Here is a 26,279-nt window from a genome sequence, read left to right as displayed (position 1 = left end):
CCCCTTTAAGAAGAGACATGAGAGCTTGGTCTTTCTCTCTGCTCTCTGCAGTGTGAGGATACAATGAGAAGATGGCTGTCTGGCAAACCAGGAAGTGAACCCTTACCCAGCCCTGGATTTGCCAGTGTCTTGATCTTGGGCTTCTTAGTTTCCTGAACTGTGAAAAAGAAATGTTGTTTAAGCCATCCAGTCCATGGGTGCCTGGGTGGCTCAGTTGGTCAAGTGGCTGACTTTGGCTCAGGTCATGATTCTGGAGTCCTAGGATCGAGTTCCGCATCCTGCTCACCAGGAAGTCTTGTGCTCCCTCCCACCCTCTCATTCTCTCTCTCTCTCAAATAAATAAATAAAATCTTAAAAAAAATAGCCATCCAGTCCATGATAATTTGTTATAGCAGCCTGATTTGATTAGCCAACAGCCTACCTTCAAATGATATCTTGCCTATTCATGTGTAACATTAAGATCCTTTCAACAGTGTATTTTCATTTACCCCAATGACCTTGAGTTACTGATAACATATATTTTACTTCTATATATGTTACAAATTCTACAATTCATTGCTAATTATTTTTGGTTTAAATATTGTTAAAGAAAGTTAAAAATGATAAAAATTTTTATTCATGTGCTCTTTATTCCTTTGTGTGGATCCATATTTTGATCTGATTTCATTTTCTTTTTGCTTCAAGAGCTTCCTTTAATATTTCTTATAGTGCCAGTCTGCTGGCAATATATTCTCTCAGATTTTATTTGTCTAAAAAAAAAATCTTTATTTGTCCTTTGATTTTGAAGAATATGTTTGCTGCATAGAGAAGTCAAGGTCTACAGTTTCTCCTTTGGCACTTTAAGAATATCTCTCCATTGTCTGCTTGCTTACATGATTTGGATGACAAGTCTGCAGTAATTTTATTTTGTTTCTTTGTGTGTAATGTGCCCTGTTTCCTCCTCTGTTTGCTTTTAATGCTTCTTTTCCCTCTATTACTGATTTTCAGCAACTCCAAGAATCTTTTTCTGACTAGTTTATTTTGACACTGAACATTTTTTACATTATTATAATGCAGAGTCTACAGATTTAAATGTGCAGATTTAATGATTACATTAATTTCTGTACAGGTTTATAATTGCCTTTGTTTCCTTCTGTCTTTCCTTACTAATTACAGTATGAGTTCCCTCAAAGGTAAACATTTTTGTCTTTTTCTTTTTAGTAAATTCTCAGTAAATATTTATTAAACGAACCTATGATGGAAAAATGTCTAACCTACATAATGTAGCATTGGTTTCTATTTAACTTGCTATGGTAATTTTATTCTATTATTTAATAGTCAAGTTTCTTCTGTCCTTTAAAAGTTTATTTCTTTCAGTTTAGTGTTTCTTGAACATTGAAAAAAATTGTCCCCATTTTTCCTTATGAAATAAAGAATGAAGTTACTCTGTAGATTGGAGACGTAGAATGTAATAGTAATATTCATAACTTTGGGGTAGTAAGCCAAACGTAACTCTGTATTGGTGAGCAGTCTTTTTTTTTTTTTTTTTAGTGATGTTGGGGCCATATTGGATCCTTATTTTGTTGACTTCAGAGTTAACCTGTATAGGATAGCAGATTCTTTAAGAAATTATAAGATCCAGACCAGATTGATTGGTAATGGATAATTGATAATAGATGAATGGTGAAAATATGCACTAGACCACTAGACTAGGGAAATGGCTAACAAATTTTGTTAGGCAATTTACTTTTCCCACAGTTACTCATTATAATTCCTTAATTCCTTTTATTGAACCAATCTTGTAGTTTTAGTAACCTCTCTTTTCAGAAACATGTTTCTTAACACGTTAAGCTAGTCTTTCCCCAACCTTTATTTTATGCTTTGTGTTTTGGTATCACTCATTCTGTTAAATTTTAATTTGATTGTTTTAGGGCCATTTTTCCAAATGAATCTACGTAGATCAAGGTTGTTTCAGATTTTATTTTTATCTTTCAGGGTATTAAAAAATCATTGTAATATCATTTATGTAGTTGGGCATATATTTGGTTGCATGGTTTAGTTATAAAGTATAATTATTAACTGGAATAGACACTAAAATGACTTAGTGTAGAGACAATTAATGGCAAGTGAGATCTTAATCAAAGACCATGACCATCACCAAACTAACCCTGTTTTGGAACACAGAAGGCCATGTGGCAAGGCTAGTTGTGATATGCCAGGGCATTGTTTTGGAAGTCTGAACCAGATCATTGATTCTGGATGCTAACATTTGAAAATGATTTCTTGATAGAGAATATGTGACCTTGGAATTATGAATTTTCTTAGAATTTCTTTTCAAGGGAAGATGCATATGAGAGGGAGGGTAAACAAAATATTTTGTTTATAATTTGCTGTAAAGATGATTTATTACAGTTTAATATTAAACAGCTCAGAGGGCCTAAAATTTATCTCACTTGGTGTTCTAATTGGTGTTTCTCTCTGACACATGGTGTGAATCAACTGTCCTTCCAACTTGAAAGAGCAGAGAGCTCTCTGACGCAACTCCTTTGTTCTGGGGAATTGTTTCCATTGTGCCTTCAAAAGGGAGGGACATTAAAAGCTTTGGCTCATGACAAGTGTTCTCCAAGTTGGACGCAGTTGGGGGGCTGAATGTTGGCTAAAGGAAGTGGTGTTGGGGACTTCTTCCATAACCTGGAGTTTTTTTTTTTTTTTTTAAAGACCGAACATTAACTTTTTCAGGCTTTCTACCTGACTCTCTGTGATTAATGGTCTCTTGTTTCCCCTTAACATGGAACCAGGTAATCTCACAGTTTTATATGTTGGTGTTTTCTAGGGATCTCCTGTCTTAGCTCTTAGAGTTGCTTCGGTTTCTGCCCTTCTCCATAGCAGAGTTTTCTTTTGTGAAAATATTTATGTACCCATATAACAAAGGGAAACATGGAAATGGAAGGTGGAATGACAAAATCATTATCTTGAAAGATCTCAGAAGACTGGAAAAGTAGACCATAATTGTAATAGGCAGTAAGTTGTAGGTTTAGGATATCAACTGATTGAGGATAGCAATATATACAAGTAAATTGAAAGATTTTATGTGACTTTGAGCTCATATTGTGGCATGATATAACTGCCCAAACTGTTAAAGCATTATTGTTAGACTATTTTAATAGAAGGTGAGTAAAAAAGTTAAAGAAGAGGTGTCTTTTTTTTTCTTAGCTTGACCATGCTTGATTTTAAAATTGCTCATATTTATAGCATGCTTTCTGTGTGCCAGTCTTTGTTTTGAATGCTTTACTTCTATTATACCATTTAATCTTCACACAACTGTGTGAAGTGGATTGCTATTATTATTTGCATGTTACAGATGTGAAAACTTAAATATAGAGAAGTTTAATAACTTGCCCAAGGTCACACAATTAATAGGTAGCAGAACCAAACTTGAATCCAGGAAGTCTTGGCTTTGAAGCCTGTGCTCTTGACCATTGTCCCATACTGCCTGTTTTATTACACTTTAAGAAGAATGTTGACTATTGGAATGTGTCCAGAGGGTAAAAACCTGAATTGAAAGGCTGTTTATATGTGGAATAGTTGAATAATTTGAGATTGTTTAGTCTGGAGAAGGGAAGGGAGGGATCAAGGCCTTCTTCTCAGTGGTCCTTTGAGGGCAAAAATAAGATAGATGGTGAAAATTATAGGAAGACAGATTTTATTTTTGTTTTTTTTTTTTAAATATTTTTATTTATTTATTTGACAGAGAGAGATCACAAGTAGGCAGAGAGGCAGGCAGAGAGAGAGAGAGGAGGAAGCAGGCTCCCTGCTGAGCAGAGAGCCTGATACGGGACTCGATCCCAGGACCCTGAGATCATGACCTGAGCCGAAGGCAGCGGCTTAACCCACTGAGCCACCCAGGCGCCCCAGATTTTATTTTTGAATAAGAACTTTGCAACAGCCATTGAAATGGGAACAGTTGCCTCATAATGAACCTTCTTTTACCACAGATGTTTCAGCAAAAGCTGGGGAAGTTTGTGATTAAGATATCTAGAAAAAAATTGAACTCGTGTCTGTGAATTTGTATTGGATCATCTCTGAAATTCCCTTTTTCTGAACATTTTTATTTTAAAGATCTTTAAAATGGGATAGACTGTAATGTCCTTAAACAGATTCTTTTATGAAAAAAGCACACAGCATTGATCTCTAATGGAAACTTAGTAATAGATCAGAGGTTCCATAATAACCATTGAGGCTCTCCTATTCCCCTCCCATTTGAAGGCTTACAAAAGAACATTAATTGGCTGGCCTCACGGTTGAAATAGAAGGGCTCTAGGAAACTGCTACATCAATTTTCTTTCTTTCTTTTTATAAAAGATTTTATTTATTTATTTGACAGGGAGGCGGGTAGTGGGAGGGAGAGAATAGCAGAGGGAGAGGCAGATTCCCCGCTGAGTAAGGAGCTTGATGCGAGCTTGACCCTAGGATCCCGGGATCATGATCTGAGCCGAAGACAGACACTTACTGACTGAGCCACACAGGAGCTCCATATATCAATTTTCAAATTGAGAATTTCAGGGGATTATATATGGGGATCATACATATTTATGTTTTAAATACATTTTGAGATTCTGATCAGTAAGAAGAGAAGGTCAGAATATAGAAAAGCTACTGAATTTTAAAAATTCTGACCAGCGGTGATTCCTTCTTAGGTTTGTAGGGGATAGACTATGAGAAGAAATTCTCATTCTATTTTTTTTACATGTATTTGACTTTTGGATAATTATTAAACATTAAACCCCAGGTTACCCTGAAGTGATTGTTTTTATTTGGTTTTTATTTCAGTTAACATTTTATTGAACGTCTATCTATAATGAACTAGGTGCTATTGTAGACTTTTAAAGATACATTTCCTTTTTTTCAATGATAAAAGCAATACATGTTTATTTAAAGAAAATTTGAAGTTACAGAAAAGCAGAAAGAAAAAAGTCACAATTGCATTATCCACACTTTGCCATTTGTATTATTTTGGTGTGTTTATTTTCACCTCCCCCCTGCCCTCATCCTCTGTCTCATCTTCCTCTTTTTCCCTCTCATCCTTTTCCTTTCATCTTATCCTTGATGTAATTGTGGCTTCTGGGGAAGGTGAGTATTTCTGTGTATGGGCAGCGTCAGAAAGTTTGCTTCTTGTGTGAAATAATGGTAAGGCTTACTCCAGTAGGGTTATCTTTGAGAATAAGTGAATTAGTTATGCAGAATGTTCAACAGAGAGCTTGGATATATCTTTAAAATGCTTATTTTTACTATTATAGTTTTGAGCTGGATTTATCCTTTTAATGTATGGGTGATATTGGGATAGTAAGATTTTCTAGATTCCATTGCTGGGTGGTTGAATGATTGGCCCCAAATTTCCTTGCTTTTCTTCTGAGTTGGTACTATAAGTAACTTTCCCCTGATGTTCTTGAGCCATCATTACAAACTCGGACATATACCTCAGACGTATTTCAGAACCACGATCAGGTATAAATTGTCTTAGCCGTCCTACACGATATGTGGTGGGATTTCTCTGTATACCCCTATGATAATCGTTTAAAGAACACTTAATCCAGTTTGAAATGATGAAAAATGGCTAAATAACAGGACATTTAGCATTGTCCTTTGTTCAGGTCCCCATGACTGTACATTACAGTGTCTAGTCTTGGTGTGAGATCAAGGTTTATTATTATGATACAGAGTTCATGACTACTTTTATATTTTCCAAAGTACAAATCTTTAACAGACTGTACCCCACTCTCCCCCTTTAAAAAAAAAAAAAGACTTTGCCAACAAATTTTTTCTCTCCTTTGAGAGTTCAGTTGGTAATTTGGAGCATATAACCATGATGTTTGGGAGTTATCTAACTCTTTCCATTGTTGTAGCCCGATTGTCCATGGTTTAATCATCAGCAGTTAAGAAGGAAAGCAAAAAATGGCTCCAGGCTGCACAGTACTATAAAAAATTTCCACCTGGAAGCAATTTTTTCTAAAAGCCCTTAGGGATGCTGTCACCCTCCCCCTTCTGCTGGCAACAAGGGCCAGAAACACCAGTTCCCTTCAGAGTCTTGTTGCTGTTTAATCATCTTTCTCCTAGCTTCCAGAGAAGGTTAGAGGAGAGCTGGGGAAATAACAAATTATTCCCAGACACTTCTACAGTAGATTTCCTTGAGCTCTCTAAGTTCCTTCTTTTCTTCCTCCAGTTCCTTCTTTTCCTCTTTTGCATTTTAACTGAAGGTCCAAGTTACTGCGCTGCTAGAACTTGAACTTACTTTTTGAGTAAGAATGTTTACTTTTTATTCTAGTGCTTGTCTTTGGAGAAAGCTTAAACGTTGAAACATTTTTCAGGCACTGCTTTAGACCCTTTGTCACTTCATAGTGCCTTCTCCCTGAGGGTACAGGCATTGTTCCAGGGGTAAACCCTCAAGGAACACAAGGTCCTGTAGGGAAAATAGTCATTATGACGTATTGGGGTACCCTCTCAAAAATATGAACAAATAGACATCCCAAAATCGAAGAGTATTGACTCAGCTTTCTATCTGCGAATGCCCTTAGTGGTGGTGCCCATTCATTTCTAGAATAATATGAGGCATTTGTTGAAGTACTTGAAGGCAAAGCAGGGTGATAGTACCTCTGGTGAAATTTACCTCAAACCACACATAGTTTCATAGATTCAGGGCCAGTTTACATTGACACGGTGTCAAAATGAGGGCAAGGTGGTCAGTGTGGGTGCTGTGGCTGTTAAGGTTTACTGCTTATCCTGTATTGATTGTTGACCAGGGACAGTGCTGGGTGCTTCAACAGATTTTGCTTCTTCATTTTTAAAAATAGATTTGTAAGTGTTTTCCTTGATAAACTGGTCTTTTACAGGCTGCAGTGGATTTTTAGAATAGTTGAAATTGGCTTCTTGTAGGAAAAGATGCCTAATGCCAGCCTATCAGTAAGTAGGAGAAAAGTAAAATCTATAGGATGCATCTTCAAAGAATGAACTCCCAGTGCTCACCATCAGGAGGCATTGACCCCAAAGCTTAAATTCTCTCAGGTTTTACCAAATTTCTTAGGTTCTACTTAGTTGGTAAGGAAGGAAGCTTCTATACCAGGTCATGGGAGTTGTAGTAAGGAGGGAGGTTTTACAGAAGTGAATTTTGAGCGAGTCTAGAAGGATGCTTGCTCAGGGAACTTCAAGTGGAGTTGCAGAGAGAATGCAGAGGGTGTTCAGAGAAGTCCGCACATGGAGAGGGCCTATGTATTATGTTGGGGACTTTGACTTGATCCTGAGGCAGGACTTAATTCTAAAAGGGGGAGTGTGTGTGTTTCATGATCATATTTCATTTTATTTCTTTTTTATTTTATTTTACTCTTTTAGATGTGGGGAGGGGCAGAGGGAGAAAGAATCTAAATCATGCTCCACACCCAGTACAGAGCCTGACATGGGGCTCGATCTCACAAGCCAGAGATTATGACCTGAGTAGAAATCAAGTGTTTGATGCTTAACCAACTGAGCCACCCCACAATCATACTCCATTAAAGAAGATTACTGTGAAAGAAGTATCAAACAAGGATTGTTAGGGAAATATGGAGGGGGATGAAACAGATATTAAGAGAGGTAAGACATTAGCCAGGGCAGTGGCAGGGGAGTATAGGGAGGAAGAAAAGCATGGAAGAGAGATTGTGGAATCAGAATTAGTTGGTCTTGGTGATTGATGAGCTGGAGAGAGGCGTGAGGTGGAGTGAGGAGTCAAGGTTAACTTACATATTTCTAACTTGGGTACTTTGAACTGAGGTGGTGAATATAGGAGGGAATTGGAGGCTTGGATGGCAGGCTAATGATTTCAGCTTTTGACATGCACAGTTTTGAGATGTTTTTGAGAATGAATGGTGGTTGGATATTTAGGCTTATAGGATTTGACAGGATATGCCCTGGCATTACTGATTTGGGAGCCAAAGATGGTTAATTAATAGTAAAAATTGAAGTATTTGTGACACTTCTGAGCATGTAGACATGAGAGTGAGAGGAGATGAAGGCCAAACAAGCGTTGAGAGCCAGAAGGAAGGAGAATTGGGGGAGACTGAGAAGGGGAATGTCATGGAAGCCCTGGGAATAGATACTTCAGGAGAGGACATGGTCAGTGGTGGCGCATACAAAAGAGGAGTCAAGTAAATGATGAGCTGAAGAGGGAATATTTGATTTGACAGTTAGGCTTTTATTATTATTATTATTATTATTATTTTAAAAGATTCATTTATTTATTTGACAGACAGAGATCACAAGTAGGCAGAAAGGCAGGCAGAGAGAGAGGGGGAAGCAGGCTCCCTGCTGAACAGAGAGCCCCATGCGGTGCTCGATCCCAGGACCCTGGGATCATGACCTGAGCCGAAGGCAGAGGCTTTAACCCACTGAGCCACCCAAGTGCCCCAGGCTTTTATTTTTTTAATTAATTTATTTTTTAAAGATTTTAGTTATGTATTTGAGAGAGAGAGCATGAGTGCACAAGCAGGAGGGAGGGGCAGTGGGAGAGGGAGAAGCAGACTCCCTGTTGAGCAGGGAGTGTGATGTGGGCCTTGATCCTAGGACCCCGAGATCATGACCCGAGCCAAAGGAAGATGCTTAACTGACTGTGCTACCCAGGCACCCCTAAAATAAATTCTTAATTTCAGATCTCTTAGACCACAACAGTAGTATTAATAGTATGAGTTTGGGCTTCCCTTCTTTGAAAAGGCCATCTTGTGATTTCCCAAGGTTGAGTCCCAGACAGGTAGGTTTCCTTTTGGCCTCCCTTTATGAAACTACTGATTCCTTTAATTTTTATGGGTAAGAGTTTTTCTGCCTTTCTTTCATTAAGGGTATAGCCTATGGGTATCTTGGCTTTTTTCATTTGGAGGCCTCTGGTTGGGTTTTCACCTTTTGTGGGTTACTTTTTCTGTATATGGCTATCAAATAGAAGCATTAGGTTATAGGGGATTGCTAGAATCTGGATTCCTGTTCCAGTTTTGCTTTAGCCTCTGGAAATTTTTCTCATTTTACCTTTTCCTTAGCCATGCACTAAAAAAGATTTAGAAACTTAATCTCAGCAGTTTTGGGAGTTTAGGAGTAGAAAGTTTTTTCTTCCAGTCTTCCGTATTGTTCGTGGAACTTGATCTTATTTTCCTTACTTTGTTCTCTATTCCTTTTTAGGATGGAAACTATTCTGATACTGTTTATCCACCCTTCTTTAGGGTCTTAAATTGCTTATAGATTTATAGAGCTTTAAATTGTGGTCACTTTGGCTGTGGGGTGTTAGTAAATGAGCCCTGGCATGTGAAATTGGACGAGGAATTGAATGTGATATTGGAAAGTCTGCTTCTTTCTCAGAAAATCAGAAAGGTTTGTGTATATGTGTGTGTGTGTTTTGTGCATATGGGTGTACATCACACACATATATATCGCATACACACACTGTAATGCGCATACACATGTACATGTATATTATACACAACATACACATCTACAAATGACATCTATAACATTATTTATAGTTTGATTTAGTGATTTTGGGAAAGTTGGTTGGTCTGCTTTTATTAGGCCTTCTTTAAATCTATATGCCGAAAGAGCCTGGGATTATTTCAGTGTTCCCAACAGCCTGCTTCTATTTGGTTTCTTCCTCTGTATTAATAGCTTTATGATCTCTGTTACTGGACCCATAATATTAAATGTGGAATTTCTTCACAAGTAGGCAGAGAGGCCAGCAGAGAGAGAGGGAGGAAGCAGGCTCTCTGCTGAGCAGAGAGCCCGATGCAGGGCTTGATCCCAGGACCCTGGGATCATGACCTGAGCCGAAGGCAGAGGCTTAACCCTCTGAGCCACCCAGGTGCCCTCATTAGTTTATTTTCTAAGACTGTTGTTGATTTAACTGATGTTTTGTGACAAGTTCCCCTTCTCCACTTTCCTGTGTTGTTTAGACAATACCTGGTTTTTAGTAGGCTCTTTGGCTAGCTGCCAGTTGAAACTTCTCCACCCTGTTTTTATCCCTCTGAAAATAGCCATCATAGAAGTGTGGGGTTCCCTTTCTGCCTTGAGGGAGATCTCCATCACAACTTACTTTTGGTTGCACGGGTTATTTTGGTGAAGCCAGTTGTAAGCCTTGGTATCGGCAGGATGAAAGAAGGATTTGAATGTATTTGAGCTCCTGTGGCAGCACAGGAACACTTGGGTATGGTCTTCAGCTTAGACTTCCTTAACTAGCATATGCTTTTGTTGTCCTTGATCATGATGATATACAGTGATCTGCTTTCACCTTTATAGACTCTGAACGTCCAAACTGCCATAGTAAGGCCTGAATTAAAGTGATAGATAAACTGAAGTAAGAAGACAAAGAGATCTTAAACTCCGCTTGACCTTCTGCAGTTTCTCTTTCAACATCATGCTCAAATCTGTTTTTCCACTTTATTTTTAACTTTTGGAATAAACAGAAATACTAATGATGCTTTTATGGAACTTAATGAGAAGAAAATGTTTCAGGACTAAAACCATGACAGAAGTTAAGAAAAATATATATGAGAAAGAAAAGACCAGAATAAACTCTGGATCTTTTTTCTTGGATTAATCAAAAACAAAAAGAAAAAAATGTCCAGTCTTTGTATCATGAAGTTCTCCTTGGTTCTAAAAACATCTCAATAGCTAAACGTTGTTGGAGGTGATAAGCTTTGATGCTTTGCATCTGTCTTTGAGACAATCAGAAACCCACATCTACCTTTCCTTCTCTTTACCCATCTTCATCATACATGAAGGATCTCCTCTGTGCCAGGCTCTGTGCTAGGAGCTGGAGATAAAATGGGCAAGACACAGTCTCTGCCCATAAGGATATTAATGTTCTAGTAAGGAGAAATTGACAAGTGAGTGGGCAATCAAAATACAGTTTCTTGGGATGCCTGCGTGGGTCATTCGGTTGAGCGTCTGCCTTTGGCTCAGGTCATGATCCCAGGGTCCTGGGATCGAGTCCCACATTGGGCTCCTTTGGTCAGTGGGCAGTCTGCTTCTCCTTCTGCCTGCCACTTACCTACCTGCTTGTGCTCTCTCTCTCTTATTATGACAAATAAATAATCTAGAAAACAACAACAACAGCAACAACAGAATAGTTTCTTTGTGAATTCTGTGATGGTGTTAAAAGCAAAAGAGGAACAACAGAGTCTATGTAGCTAGTGTAGTTTTCCTAGAAAAAGTAAAGTGCAAATTGAGATTTGAAGAATGAATGGGAGTTAACTATTGGAAGAAAATGGGGAGGAGCAGTCTAGCAGTCTAGCAGTCCTGGGAACAGGATTTCTTAGCACTGTGTAGACTTTGATTTGCTGTTGGCTTTTCTCTGATTTGTTTGCTGCCTTTGAAGACTGAACAACACTGCTTTTAGGATACTTTCCTTTCCAAGTAGCAGAATATTGAGGGAAAGTGGAAATAGGAAACTTCCTAAAAATTGGAAATTTCCCTCAAAATAGGAAATTTATTAACTCACATACTGTGGGACTGCTTCAGCATTGGTTCATCATCAAGGACCCACGTGTTTTCCATCTTTCCCCCTTGTCACCCTCAGATTGTGGGCAGTATCTCCTCTCACCTTGGAATGGTTGCTGCCTCCCCAAGCATTGTATAGGAAAGTGTGAAGTAGGAAAACAGTTTCTTTTCCTTCGTCCTTCAGGAAAGAAAACCTCTTCTTGGATCTTCACTTCAAGGCTTCTCCTTACTTTGCACTGGTGAAAGTTGCATCACCTGTTAGCTGGTCACTGGCATGATGGGTGGAATAACCATGATTGGATGGGCAACTGACTCATCCTGAAGTGGAAGTGTGTGTGTGTGTGTGTGTGTGTGTGTGTGTGTGTGTGTGTGTCTTATTTATTTATTTTTTTTTAAACCACTTAAGCTTCGTGTCTGATACTAGCTTTTCCTAATTGTGTTTTCTTTGGGAGTCAGATCCGGATGTATTAGTAACAAGCAATGTAATTTTGACTAATTTTGACTATGGCATTTTAACTTTCCTTGGCCTCAGTTTCCTCCATTTTACAACGAGAGCTTTGTTTTTCATCTCCAAGACCTCTTCCAGCTCTAACATCTGAGGGGTTCATGGGACCTTTTTTGCTTTCTTTGCTAGAAAAGGAGACTGACCGATGTACCACAGAGGACACTTTCTAGCTATATGAATTTGTCAAGTTGCTTCATCTTCTTGGGTTTCAGGTTCCTCGTTTATAAAATGGGAATATTGTCTAATTTATAAGGTTCATAGGATTTAAATGAGATAATGTATGCTCATAATATTATTTTTCTCTTTGGACAAACAGATTTGAGCTGATGTAGGCTGTAGCTAATGATAGAGTCCTGTAATGATTCCTTACTGGGGAATGATAAATAGTTGTTGAATAGAATTCCTGAAATACCATTTTAGAAGTTGAAATCTCTCTTTTAAAATGCCCATGAAATCTAGGTGGGATGTGTGAAAGTATGCATCAGAGAGCCACTAGGGTAAAACTTGTTGCTTTTTGTAGAAACCTCTGTGTGTGCATGAGCACGCATGTTTTTGTTTGGTTGTTTTTTGTTTTTTTGTGTGTGTGTGTTTTGTGTGTGTGTGTGTGAAATTAGACTCTACAAGGAAGCATTTATGTGATTGACTCAAAATTTAGGCTATAAAAACTTGTTCATTCTCAAGCATTTCTTCTTGTTTACCTTTTACCAGGTACTAGAATATTCTTTGGATTATGACAAATAATGAAACCAGTGGTACAGTTTGTTTATTTCATAGACAGTCTTATTTACCTGTGGCAAAGATATGTCGAAAGCATAGAGTTTTTCTCTAAATCCTGCTCTATGTTAGAGGGGTGCCTGGGTGGCTTAGTCAGTTCAGTGTCTGAATCTTGATATTGGTTCAGGTTATGATCTCAGGTTTGTGGGATCCAGCCCTATATCAGGTTCCAGTATGGAGTCTACTTGTCCCTCTCCCTCTGTCCCCACTCCCTTACTGGTGTGTGCACTCTCTCTCTCAAAAAAAAATCCTGCCTTGTATTACATATGGAAGATTAAATATTAGGGTGCTTTATATAAAGTATCATTTAATAACTACTTATAAGTTTTTGGTCAGGAGATATTACAGAATATAAGTTTTAGATCTTTAAGCAGTTCCTCTTGGCCACATCAAGTTGGAGTTTCAAGGGATGTTAGAAATGGGTCATCACTAGATGGCAGTCTTTCTCTAGTTTAAGTCTTTTATTCCAGGTTTGGGGGGGGTGGGGAAGCTAGTCTTTGTTCAAGTGCAGAGTTGACAACGAATCTTAGGTTAGCTTCTGTAGGTGTATAACCTTTCTGAAATTTAAAATAAAGAATGTTATTTTTAATGTTCTCTAATAGATATGTTGGTTAGCACTAAGTGTGAGATACACTTGAAATGTTGGTAGAAATTGGGCTGTTAAGTAGGGATCTATACTGCCTTACCTATGCTGGGCAATTTGAAAAAAAAAAAAAAAAAACAAAAACACTTTTAAATCAGTGATTTTTTTAACTTCTTCGATAACCAGATGAAAACGATGGATCAGTTTCCCTTACAAGTACATATATGTACTTCTTCCTATATATACGTTAAATCTGGAAATTGTGGATTTCTTGATATGTAACCCTGAAACACAAGTTTGTTACATATAGTCCCAACACCCTTGTTTTAAATATGTGGGTTTTACATTTATTCTAACTTCTTAAACACTCAAGATCCTCAAAGGATTTGCTAAAGCCCTTTGATGTTATTCAACATTATTATAATTAAAGAGAATAGTAGGATCTTAAAGGCCCTAAGATAGGAGAAATAGTTAAGGGCTAGTGATAAGGATGTAGAGAATTCACTAAGATGTTTTGAACTACTATCTGTTAACACCTCTCTGTATGATCTGTATGATTTTACAGTTTATTGACTTAAGTTGAAAGTGGAAGTTAATTGTAGACACTTAGAGGTGGGTTGATACTTAAGAGAGTTTGTAACTGATTGCTTCCTATTTTCTAAATGGGAAAGCTGAGGGTCAGAGAGATTAACTGAGTTGCTTAAAGATTAGTAGCTGGTTAGTTACATTGCTAAAACCAAAGCTATATAGTTAGGCAACTAAAATCCACCTTTCCTTTCTTTGATTTATATTTTTTTAAAATAGGAAGTTCAAGGAACTAGGTTGCTAGGGAGGTATTATTAACATGTTACAAATTTCTTAATTTGGAGATTTTCTTCTATTTGTGTTATCTTTTGTGATATTAATATAGGTCTTTGGAAAGGAGAAATGAAGAGAAGTTCTACGTAGTAGAAAGAAGTAGGTATGCTACTTAGAAGTATGGTCAAGGTATAACTGAATTTGGAACCAGAGAGTTGTCTAATATTGAATACTATTTGCTCATGTCATTTAGATTGATATATTTTCATTGGTTATTGCTTATCCAAAAGTGGCAAAGAATATTAGTATCTTCACAGGGAAACCTTTTCCTTTTCTTTGGAAGGGGAAGTTTATGCTTATTTGAGGTTAGTTGAAATGCCAGTGCTAGATTCTGCCCTCCGTCTGTATTTCAGATAGCTCCTTTAGGCAGTTGGTTATTCTATAGTGTGTCTTAATTGTCAAAGTGGGTATTGTTTATAATGTATTTGGAGATCTTATTATTTCAAAAGAAGGAGAATGAATCTAGATTGCTGCAGGTTTTCTGAAGTAAGTGATCAGAATTTTTACTGGAAGCCAAATTTGTGTATGTATTATCTGTAGTTACTGCTGAGTTTTGAGCAATGGAACTGATCTGCTGAGGAGACTATACAAGATCAGGGTCATGATCTCTACTACCTGCAAATGATTCTAGCACCCCAAGGTGTTGGTAATGAACAAATGTGTATTTGTTAAACAAATGTCAGATGTCAGGTTTTAGAGATAATATTAGTCACTCATTTAGTCAACAAGTATTTACTCATTGCCTACCACCTGTCTGGCACTGTTGTAGAGGTACCGTGGAGAATATGGCAGACAGAATTCTTGCCCTGGAGCTTATAATCTAATTGGGATGGGTTGGAGGGGAGAGATAGGCAACAAACCTGGATGATGAGAATGAGAAAGTTGTTTGAAGATATAGAGGATGAATATTACTAGCATAAGAACTGCAAAAATAAAATTCTTGAGGGAAGAAGAGACTTGAAAAAAAAAGTCATTGTAGCTAGAACATTAGAGGACAGAGGGTGGCGGGGGGTGGGAACTAGAGATAAATGAGGTTGAGGAGATATCAGAGGCTAGATTGTATAGGATCTTACAAGCTATGGTAATGGTATGAGATTTTTATTCTTTTGGTGAAGAGAAACCATTAGAAAGATTTAAGCAGAGGGATAACATCTGAATTATTACCTTATAAAGATCATTTTAACTGGTGTGTGGAGGGCGTCTGCATGGAGGTGGGGAGATGGGGAGGTGGAAACTTTTGGGAAGCTATTACTTTGTGCCAATGATACAGATTTGGACTAGGTTTTTAGTAGAAATGGTGAGATGCAGTCCACTGTTAAGATATGTTTTGGTGATTGAGTTTTAGGATTTATTAATTGTTTGAATGGGGTATGTGATGGAAAAGTGGTGGATTAGGAGTAATTCTTGCATTTGGATTTTGACTTGGCAAACTGGAGAGTGCCCTTAGTTGTGATGAGGTTGGTGAGTGGTAGAAAGATTTGGGGAAGAACAGGTTTGGGAGTGGAGATATTTTGGTGATAGATGATTTTTAAATTTGAGATAGCTTTTAAAAATCCAGTTGTAGGGGCGCCTGGGTGGCTCAGTGGATTAAAGCCTCTGCCTTTGGCTCGGGTCATGATCTCAGGGTCCTGGGATGGAGCCCCATGTCAGGCTCTCTGCTCAGCAGGGAGCCTGCTTCCTCCTCTCTCTGCCTGCCTCTCTGCCTATTTGTGATCTCTGTCTGTCAAATAAATAAATAAAATCTTAAAAAAAAATCCAGTTGTAATTGTTAAATAGTAGCTGGATATTTGAGAGTCTAGTGCTCATCAAAGTGCTCTGAATTAAAGGTGTAAATTAGGAAGTCATTATTATGTACTTGGTATTTTAAAGCCATGGCATCAGATGACGTTGCTTGGTAAGAGAGCATAGTTAGAAAAGATATGTTGTTTTAGGAATATTTAGAAAGGGACTAGAGGAGGAGGAGCCCAGAAAGGAGACTGAGAAGGCTTGTCTGTGAAAGGATAAAAACCACACTATTGTGGTATCACTGAATTCTAGAGAAAAGATTATTTCAAGAAGGAAGGTGTATCATATTACAGCAAATGCTGCTATTAGGTGGAGCACGATGAATGTTAACTATTGGGAGGTGAGGAAGCCACAGAAAGGTTTGCTGAAAGGGGAGCAGGGAAATAGGATTGTTAGCTGGAGGGAAATGTGGAGGTAAGGACAGTTTCTTTAAGTCCTGTTTATATGCCCATGAGAATGACTTAGCAGACTGGGGGAATGTATGCTGTAGAGGATGGATAAAAGGGAATAACTGAAGGCATAAAGCTCATGAGACAACAAGAAAGATTGACAGATAAGAGCTTGAAACACTTTTTCCATTGTTACAGGAGTTACCGAGGTAAGAAGGTTGGTTGATTTTAGTGGGAGAAGAAATATCTTTCTGTTTGAAATGTGTTGTCACATCAGCAGCTGAGAGTGAGGGAGGGGATGGACAGTTGAGGAAAAGACAAAGTAAGGTTCTCACACATAGTTATTGAGGTTACAAAGTGATTTGGTGGTGGTGGTGGGGGGATAGTTTTAGTAGTATTATCTAGCAATATTTATTGAATGCCCAATGTAGATTTGTGCTTATATAGCTAAACAGAGTCAACCCAGCACAGCTGTGTTTTTCTCCAGCAGCATCAGCTTCTTGGGTATAGTTATGGAGTGATTGGGTAGTGGCTTTATCCAAAAGTGAGTTTTTCTAGGGAAGTTTCAGAAGGAAAGTTGCAAAGGAGTTGTATTTCAGTCTTTTCATTATATGACAATAATTCTGTGATGAGTACTGTCAAATATTTAAGTATTTTTGAATGGATAGGAAGCAAAATTTCTGTTTTCCTAAAAAAAAATACTCATCTAGAATTGAGGCAATGTTAATATAATTGGATTATTCTGTGCTTAACGTACCTTCAATATGAAATCTCCAAATAAATTCACTTCTGGGTTTGTAATTCTATTTCTCTTTCTTAGAAGTAAATCTGGTGTAATCTTCATGCAATTTTTTTTTTTTAAAGGTCTGTCTATGATGGTGAGGAACACGGACGATTCATGGAGAAGCTTGAAACTCGCATCCGCAATCATGACCGGGAAATTGAGAAAATGTGCAACTTTCATTACCAAGGCTTTGTGGACTCTATAACTGAACTGCTGAAAGTGAGAGGGGAAGCTCAGAAACTCAAAGTAAGAAGGTTCCAAGAGGGACTTGTTTCTTTGTTCTGTGCTGGGGTTTTGATTAGCATTAAAGGAGTAGGGAGTTGTATGTTTGTAGTAAAGAAACTAAGGAAGGAATTTGTACTAAAACATAGATAATTGGGATTATTTTAGCTAAAAAGAATACTCTTCTAAGTTAAATTTTATTTTGGATGACTGCATGTGGATGAGAACCAGCAACAGAATCAGTAACTGTTCATTTCAAATAGAAACCCAGTTGATTCTTCATGTCATCCATGTACTTCCTTGCCAGATAAAAGCATCATTGTAGGATGACAGGGTTGTAGGGCATGACACGGTTGTAGAAGTCTTTGCAGCAGAGCAACCAAGGCCACAGGAAAACAAATGAGTGGTAGTTGGGGGATATCTTCTACCAAAGCATGGAAATTCTTTCTTGATATGACAGATTCGAATTCAGGAAGGAGACCAGCCATATTGGTCTTTTCTCTTATCTTAGATAATTGACTTTTCTTATTGATCTTAAATTTGATAGCTTCACTAAACTCTTCTGTTATTTCTAATAAGTTTTGTGTGGACATCTTTTGAGTTTTCTATGTAAACACTCATATGCTCTATAAGTAACAACAACTTTTTTCTTTGTTTCTGGTCCTTATGGCTCTAATTCATTCCTTCCTCCCTTTCTCCCTCCCTCCTTCCGTCCCATGTTTTACCTCCCCTACTCTTTCCCTCCCCCCTTTTTTCTTTTTTCTCTTCCTCTTTCTTTCTTTCTTTCTTTCTCCCACTCTCTCTCTTTCTTTCTTTTTCTTCTTCTCCTCTTCCTCCTCCTTCTCCTATTGGAATTCAGATTAAAATCCCAAAAGAATTTTCCTGGGGCATGGGGTGAACTTCATAGTGAGTATAAAATTCATAAAAAAGAATACATTGGTAAGAAAAGTAAAGAACTGATTTTATTGAGAGGGAAAGTGGGTTATTTAAAGCTACAGTGATTTAAAAGCTAATTTGAGGTGGCTCAGTTGGTCTGACTCTCACTTTCAGCTCAGGTCATCATCTTGGAGTTGTGAGATTGAGCTTTGTGTTGGCCTCTGTGCTCCGAGCAGAGTCTGCTTGGGATTCTCTCTCCCTCTCCCTCTCCCGCTTCCCAGTCTCTAAATTAAGTAAATAAACTCTTGGGGCATCTGGGTGGCTCAGTCATTAAGCGTCTGCCTTCGGCTCAGGTCGTGATTGCAAGGTCCTAGGATCAAGCCCTGCATCAGGCTCCCTGCCCAGTGGGAAGCCTGCTTCTCCCTCTCCCACTCCTCCTGCTTGTGTTCCCTCTCTTACTGTCTCTCTCTCCCTATTAAATAAATAAAATCTTGAAAAAAAGATTTAGTGACTCAGTGGGTTAGGCCACTGCCTTTGGCTCAGGTCATGATCTCAGGGTCCTGGGATCGAGTCCCGCATCGGGCTCTCTGCTCAGCGGGGAGCCTGCTTCCTCCTCTCTCTCTGCCTGCCTCTCTGCCTACTTGTGATCTCTGTCTGTCAAATAAATAAATAAAATCTTAAAAAAAAGATTTATAAATAAATAAACTCTTAAAAAAAGAGCTAATCTGACTGTAAAACCTAACCTGCATGAAGCTATCAAGCTTCTTAATATGTTTTACTTAATGTAAAATTTAATCTTTTGCTGCACAAATATTAATGTGTTTGATTGCAGGATCCTGTCCTACTGTCCGTTGGGTAGGGGTGTTATGTAATATACAGTATGTACTGTATCATGTTTACAAAATCTCCAAATTTCTGAAGTCTAAACACAGTGGGTCCCAAGGTTCCAAATAAGAGTTTATGGAGCTGTACAACAACTGTCCAACATTCTTAAGAAGTATATTATTGCCAGCACAATTAAATCTCTCTTTTGTATCCTTACTTGCTCCCTTTACCCTTTCCTCCCAAAGTAATGATTCTTCTGATTTGTTATTACTGTTTAATGCTTAACTACTATAGTTGAAATTAAATTTAACCTGCTTTTCATTCAGTATACCAACATTAATCTCAGATGGATGAAACAGTTAAGTGTAAAATGCAAAACCATCCAGGAACTAATAGGAAGTACAGATGAATGTTTGTATGATTTTGGGAGTGAGGAATACATTTCTAAACAAATTCCTAAAGCCAGAAAGAAAAAAGTTGATAGATATGACATTAAAATGAAAGAATCTTTTCTACATATAAGGTAAAGATTAAATATAAATAATAAATAAAAACTATTTAAAGATACATTTGCCGAAATGACTAATACCTGTAACATAGAAAAAATTATATAAATTAAAAGGAAAAATATGAACATTCTAATAGGAAACAGAAATATATATTAATATACAGTGTATGTAAGAAGAAATACAAGGGAACTCTACAATTTATAAAATTAAAGGAATGGAAGTGTGGTAAAATGCTGCCTAATAAAATGATAGAGATGAGAAAAATGATATTTAAGATTAGAGATGTGATACTAGTCAACCAGGGTATGCCTGGTTGGAGTGTAGATTGTTATAGCCTTTGAAGAGGGCAATTTTATTTAGGAATACTTAAAACTCCACATTGTTTTGAAGACTTACTCTTTTTTTTTTTTTTTTTAAGATTTTATTTATTTTGTTTTTTGCCCACAGGAGTTGGGGAAGGGGCAAACAGTGGAGGACAGAGAGAATCTGAGGCAGACTCTGCACTGAGCACAGAGCCCAGTGTGGGGCTTGATTTCTCAACACTAAGTTCATGACCCAAGCTGAAACTAAGAGGTGGCTGGCTAAGCCACCCACAGTGCCCTAAGACTTATTCTGAGACTATAGATGCATGTGTATGGGTATTCATATGATTTTTTTAATGTATAAAGTCTTTATTTTATTTTATTTTATTTTATTTATTTTTCCCTCCCTCTGCCCTGTAATGGGTAAAACTTTAAAATGTCCCTAAAGTCATTTAGTAGAAGATGAGTAAAGTAGATCATGATACATTCATTGAAAAGAATAATAAAATACGGTTTATTTTAGAAGGATATCTTACATGAGAAAGTATTAGAAATGTTTTCTTAATGTATAAAGCTGTTAAAAAGTATGAACAATTTGATTATATTTTAAATAAAAAGTGCTGAATTTGGGGGGGGCCTGAAATGGACAATTGAGGCTTCAGATGGACAAAAGCATCTGAAATGTTTGAAAGCAAAGGTAGGGGGCTCCTTCCGGGAGCCGTGTATGCTGTTTGTCCTCACGCAGCCATCCCAGCTTTCCATTCTCCCCTCAAGCTGTTCTTTTCTGTGTTCCTTGGATGTGTGTATTCCAGACTTCTCCCTCTGCTCCCTGGGCCCCCTGTCCATGACAGGAGATCCAAAGCCCTGTCTCTGGTTACCGAAGTAGTCACGTGGTAGAGTTCCTTCTTGGCGTACTGTCACTGGACATTGCCCATATAATGCTCACCAGTTGCTGGAATCCCATGCTGGTTGGTGCTCGTCTCCTCTTCCTTCCTCCAATCTGTTTCAAGTTGCAGATTCCTTCAAATTACTCAGGTTGCCCCTGAGAGAAAGCATAACAGGGAGGCTACCAGTTCTGGGTGTTTGCTGCAGGCTCCCGCTCATCTCCTCTGAAACGTGAGGGAATAAAGTTTAGCAGCACACCCTAGAGTGGGGGTAAGGGGGTGGGAGGGGAGAATTCAGCCTGGGTTAGGAAGCTATGAAAATTAGGGATTCTTGAGCTGTATTAAAGAGTTTAGAAAATGCAAAAGGTTGAGTATTAACTACTGTCAGTACTATTTTAACATAACAAGGAAAAGAAACTACACTCTCTAGGATGCCTGCTATTTCTTTTGATTCATAGTATGTATATTATTTCTGTCCATATTATTTTTTCTGCATCAAGAGAAGTAGCAAGCTAGATAGGCAATATACTTTCTTTTCATTTTTATTTTAAAATACTAATGAAGTGGTAATTATCTTCTTGTTAGAGGCATTTGTTAGGCTCCTATGGAGTGTTTTAGAGCCATTGTTTGCACAAGGTCAAATTGGTGGGCCATAGTCAGTATTTTTAATAAAAATTGAAAAAGATAGAACAGAACAGAATGGAAAGCAATAAAGTGTATTACATGTAGTGAGGATGAACACTTTCTTGAGAAGTTTGTTTCGGGGGTGTGTGTGTGTGTATGTGTGTGTGTGTGTTCGGGTATGTGTGTGTACACACATGCACGCGTGCCCTATACTTTTTTTACTGGTTGCAATGTAAAATGTTCTCACAATGAGTTTGAGGGAAAAAAAAATTAGATGTGGTGTCTTTTGTAAGGTAAATAAAGTAGACACTGATTTTGAATTTAGTAGTATTTATGGAAGGTTGAATTTTATGAGCTCTCTAGTTTAGTATTAAACAACTGATTCTTCTTCTTTTTTTTTTAAGATTTTAAAAATTTATTTGACAGACAGAGATCACAAGTAGGAAGAGAGGCAGGCAGAGAGAGCGGTAAGCAGGCTCCCTGCTGAGCAGAGAGCTGGATGCTGGGCTCTATCCCAGGACTCTGGGATCATGACGCAAGCTGAAGGCAGAGGCTTAACCCAGAGCCACCCAGGCACCCCTAAACAACTAATTATTCTTGAATAAACACTCTGAAGGGGGAGATAGCAGTACATTATTTCAAGGCATGCCACCCCATTTTTATTCACATTACTTAAAAGCTTTTTCTTCTAATAAGCTGATATTAATCCTGTGTTCTAGTAACATCCATTTATTAGTTTAAGTAATAAGCACTATTTTTAGACAGCATCTTTCTTCTAATAGTGCTTAGATATTTGATGGACAGCTATTACTTAGGTGTGGTGTACAGTGTATAGTGTCTAGGTATAGTGAGTGTAGTGTCTCCAAATGAATATTTCCTCCTTCTTTGGGCTAAGATATCCTTTATTTTCCATTTGTGTGGCTTTGGGTCCTTCTCCAAACATACTCGCATCTAATTGTGTTTCAGTTTGTCAGTGGCCTTCCTGAAACATGACATCTGAATGCAACTCTCACATTGTGGTCTAGTAGCCTTACCATTGCACTTATTCTAGACCAAGGATCAGCAACCTGTATCTTGCAGGCCAAATTCAGCTTGTCTCGTGTTTTTTTATTAATGAAGTTTTATTGGAATGCAGCAATGCCCATTCACCTGCAGTTTGTTTCTAGCTGCATTTTTGCTACAGTGGCAGAGTGGAATGGTCACAAAAGAGGTTATCTACTTAGCCCTTTGCAAAAAGTTTCCTGACCTCTGCTTTAGACAGTGCTTCTGTTGATGTTGTCTTAGGTCGGCATTTGAGCTATGTCACACTCTTCCTTTATACTCAATTAGCTGTCTAATACCATGTGTTTCACATGTTGTGCTATTAAATAAATAGTAAAGAGGGAATTTGAGGGTTTCTTCTCTTTCTGTTACTTTATAAAGACTTTCTGGAGAAGGTTGGGTTTTGTTTTGTCTGTGGAAGGAGGTGCACATGATAATTGGCTCTGAAAACGGTAGTCCAGGTGTAGTATGTAGTTTAGGGCAAAGTTTTCAGACATGTGTTCCTGAAAAACTGGTTTCTTAAGATGATCCTTAATAAGAGGGTATTATGTTAAAAAAAAGTCTGGAAACATTCTGTCATGATATCCCCTATTGGGCATTGAACACGTAGAATATTAAAGGCTTCAAGAAGTCCTGAATAGGGGTGCTTGGGTGGCTCAGTGGATTAAAGCCTCTGCCTTTGGCTCAGGTCATGATCCCAGGGTCCTGGGATTGAGCCCTGCATTGGGCTCTCTGCTCAGCAGGGAGCCTGCTTCCTCCTCTCTCTCTGCCTGCTTCTCTGCCTACATGTGATCTGTCTGTCAAATAAGTAAAATCTTTAAGGAAAAAAAAAAAGAAGTCCTGAATAAACTAACCTGTTGAGTGGACTATTCCATACATATTTGGGGTGTGTGTGTGTGTGCGCGCGCGCAGGTGTGCACCTCTGTGTGCATGTGCAGAGTACCTATTAACCAGCATTTCTTTGTGTGCTAAGGGACATAATAGGAAACACTGGGCTAAGGGAATGCCTTCAAAGTGTAAGGAATGGCAATTATTGGTGGAAGGGTAGAAAGACTCTATTAAAGTAAGCTTTAGAAGTTAATATTGCTCATGTTTTGATAATATCTGAGCTGCTCAGGAAATTACTGTTCTGTGTACTTAATTTTTTTATATCAGTCGAGTATCTGAAAGTGGATATCAAAAAACTTTGTACTAGTTCCTTTATATTACAAACTCTAGATAAATTTTAAGGCTGTTTACATAGTTTTGGGTATCTGATGGAGAGATTAATTTAGAAAAATGGGAAAGTGGAAATATTAGGAACTGTTAAGAATTAATGATCCAAAAAAATTAAAATAAAAATTTTTAAAGATTTAGTTTAGTATTTATTTGACACACAGAGAGAGAATAAGCAGGGGGGTGGGGTAGGAGAGGGAGAAGCAGGGTCCCTGTTGGGGGAGCCTCAGTTGGGGTTCCATCCCAGGACCCTGTGATCATGACCTGAGCCAAAGTCAGATGCTTGACCAACTGAGCCACCCAGGTGCCCCAAGATAAAATGTTTTCTAAAATTAGGATAATAAATAGGGAAGATTTGGCATGAGTTAAAAACTTCAGTTTATACCCAAGGTTTCCAATAATACAGTGGTGAGTTGAGGAATAGTATCCATGACAAAATTTTTTCTTTGTACACATAATGGAGATGGTGAGATTCTTTGGGTTATTTTTTCCATTTTTTTCTCCTTTCTTTCCAAAATTAAAGTGTGATCTTTAGTTGCTGTTGTATCTTAGTTTGGAATATTCTAAGCCGAATACATCATTCACTAAATTTTTCTTTTTGTTGTTCAAAAATCATGCGGTAGAAAACATTAGTAGAAAAGTTGATATAATTTAGACCTGAGAGAATGCCATTAAACCAAGATGTGTTGGAGAACCAAAACTATCTGAGTAACTGAGTTTAGTCTTTTCACTTAAAATGTGATCTTACCTAACAGTTGTCTAAATGTTTGTTTTTTATGAATTTAAATTGTCTTTTCTCCACAGAATCAAGTGACGGATACTAATAGAAAACTGCAACATGAGGGAAAGGAAGTAAGGCCATTTACCTTTTGAAAAAATCTTTTCTGTTTCCTGTTATTCTCTTTTGATGACTGCATTCTTGATATAGTGGCTTGTAAGACCGTCGGGAGTTTGTTGGAGGATCTTGGACATTAATTGTTGCTTCCCCTAATGTTTTTCTGAATTATATGAATATAGCCACTAGAAAACTTGGTGAGGGAAGTTGTAGATTTCTTCACTGTGTTTTTTTTTCTTTTTTTAAAAAATTGTGTTATGGTAGTCACCATACAGTATCATTTGTTTTTGATGTAGTGTTCCATGATTCATTTTTGTGTAAAATACCCAGTGCTCCGTGCAATCCGTGCCCTCCTTAATACCTATCACCAGGTGGACCCATTTGCCCATCCCACTCCCCTCTGACACCCTCAGTTTGTTTCCCAGAGTTCATAGTCTCTCATGGTTCATTTCCCACTCCAATTGCCCCCCTTCATTTCCCCCTTTCTTCTCCTAATGTCCTCCATGCTATTCCTTATGTTCCACAAATAAGTGAAACCATTTTTTATGATAATTGACTTTCTCTGCTTGACTTATTTCACTTAGCATAATCTCCTCTAGTCCCATCCATGTTGATACAAATGTTGGGTATTCATCCTTTCTGATGGCTGAGTAATATCCCATTGTGTATATGGACCACATCTTCTTTATCCATTTGTCTGTTGAAGGGCATCTTGGCTCTTTGCACAGTTTGGCGATTGTGGTTTGCTGCTATGAACGTAGGGGTACAGATGGCCCTTCTTTTCACTACATCTGTTTCTTTGGGGTAAATGCCCAGTAGTGCAATTTCTGGGTCATAAGATAGCTCTATTTTTAATTTTTTGGAGACCCTCCACACTGTTTTCCATAGTGGCTGCACCAGTTTGCATTCCCACCAACTCTTCACTCTGTCATTAAATCATAAGTAGTCATAATACAACCAGTGCTCTTCCCTCTGTCTGGAATGCTCTTTCACCAATATTCTCCCACTTCAGACTTTGCTCAGATGTTCCCTCCTTAATGAGTTCTTTTATTTGAAATTGCAGACTTACTTTCACCCATGTGTTCTTTTTACTTTTCTTCCTTTATTTTTCTCCACTGCACCTATCATGCTCTACGATTGTGTGTTTTTAGTTGTATGTTTGTTTTTTGTCTGTCTCCTGCCATTAGAAATTAAGCTCCATGAAGTCAGGAAGTTTTGTTTTATTCATTGTCATATTCCCTCTACCTGCCTAAACAGTGACTGGCCCAAAGTGGGTGCTCCATAAATATCTGTTAAAAAAGTGAATCAGTAATTCTGTTAATTGATACAATCACCATTTAAACCATCGCAGTTTACAAGATTTTTTATACCTTTTTTTCACTTGATCCTCTTGACAGGCCTGTCACAGAGTCAGGTCAGGTATTATCACTGGTTATTGGTGAGGAAGCTGAAACAGATGATTTGCTAACAGTTTCATAGTAATTGGCAAGGCTGGGACTAAAACCCAAGTTTTCTGACTTGCAGTCCATTACTGTTCTCTGTATCATGTACCTTTTTTTACCAACTAGTAATTATTTAATGTTTAATTTTAATAATTTTTAAGATTAGCTTTTGATTGTTTTATCAGTGACTTAGAGCAGTTTTCTTTTGCTCTTTTTTCATGGAATCCCGGTAGATAATGTGTTTAGGTGTAGGTTTGGGATGAATACTACAAGAAGCTTATGTAGATTATTGCTTTTTGAAAGTTTGTCTCACATATTTGAAATTACGTGGAATGCATTTTCTTC

General features: G+C 37.8%; 1 protein-coding gene across 3 annotated transcripts in view; it reads left to right on the top strand.

Moving 5' to 3' along the window:
- The window catches only part of EXOC6B (exocyst complex component 6B), a 625,057-nt gene that overhangs the window by 68,865 nt on the left and 529,913 nt on the right, over positions 1–26,279 (top strand). For all 3 annotated transcript variants that reach the window (XM_044261370.1, XM_044261369.1, XM_044261368.1), the window contains exons 2-3: positions 17,240–17,405; positions 24,462–24,509. In XM_044261370.1, coding sequence (XP_044117305.1) covers positions 17,240–17,405; positions 24,462–24,509 — 214 coding nt within the window. The remainder of the gene's footprint in view (positions 1–17,239; positions 17,406–24,461; positions 24,510–26,279) is intronic.

Source organism: Neovison vison, chromosome 8 (genome assembly GCF_020171115.1).
Source record: "Neovison vison isolate M4711 chromosome 8, ASM_NN_V1, whole genome shotgun sequence".
NCBI classification, from domain to species: domain Eukaryota; kingdom Metazoa; phylum Chordata; class Mammalia; order Carnivora; family Mustelidae; genus Neogale; species Neogale vison.
This window is presented reverse-complemented; position numbering and strand designations above follow the sequence as displayed.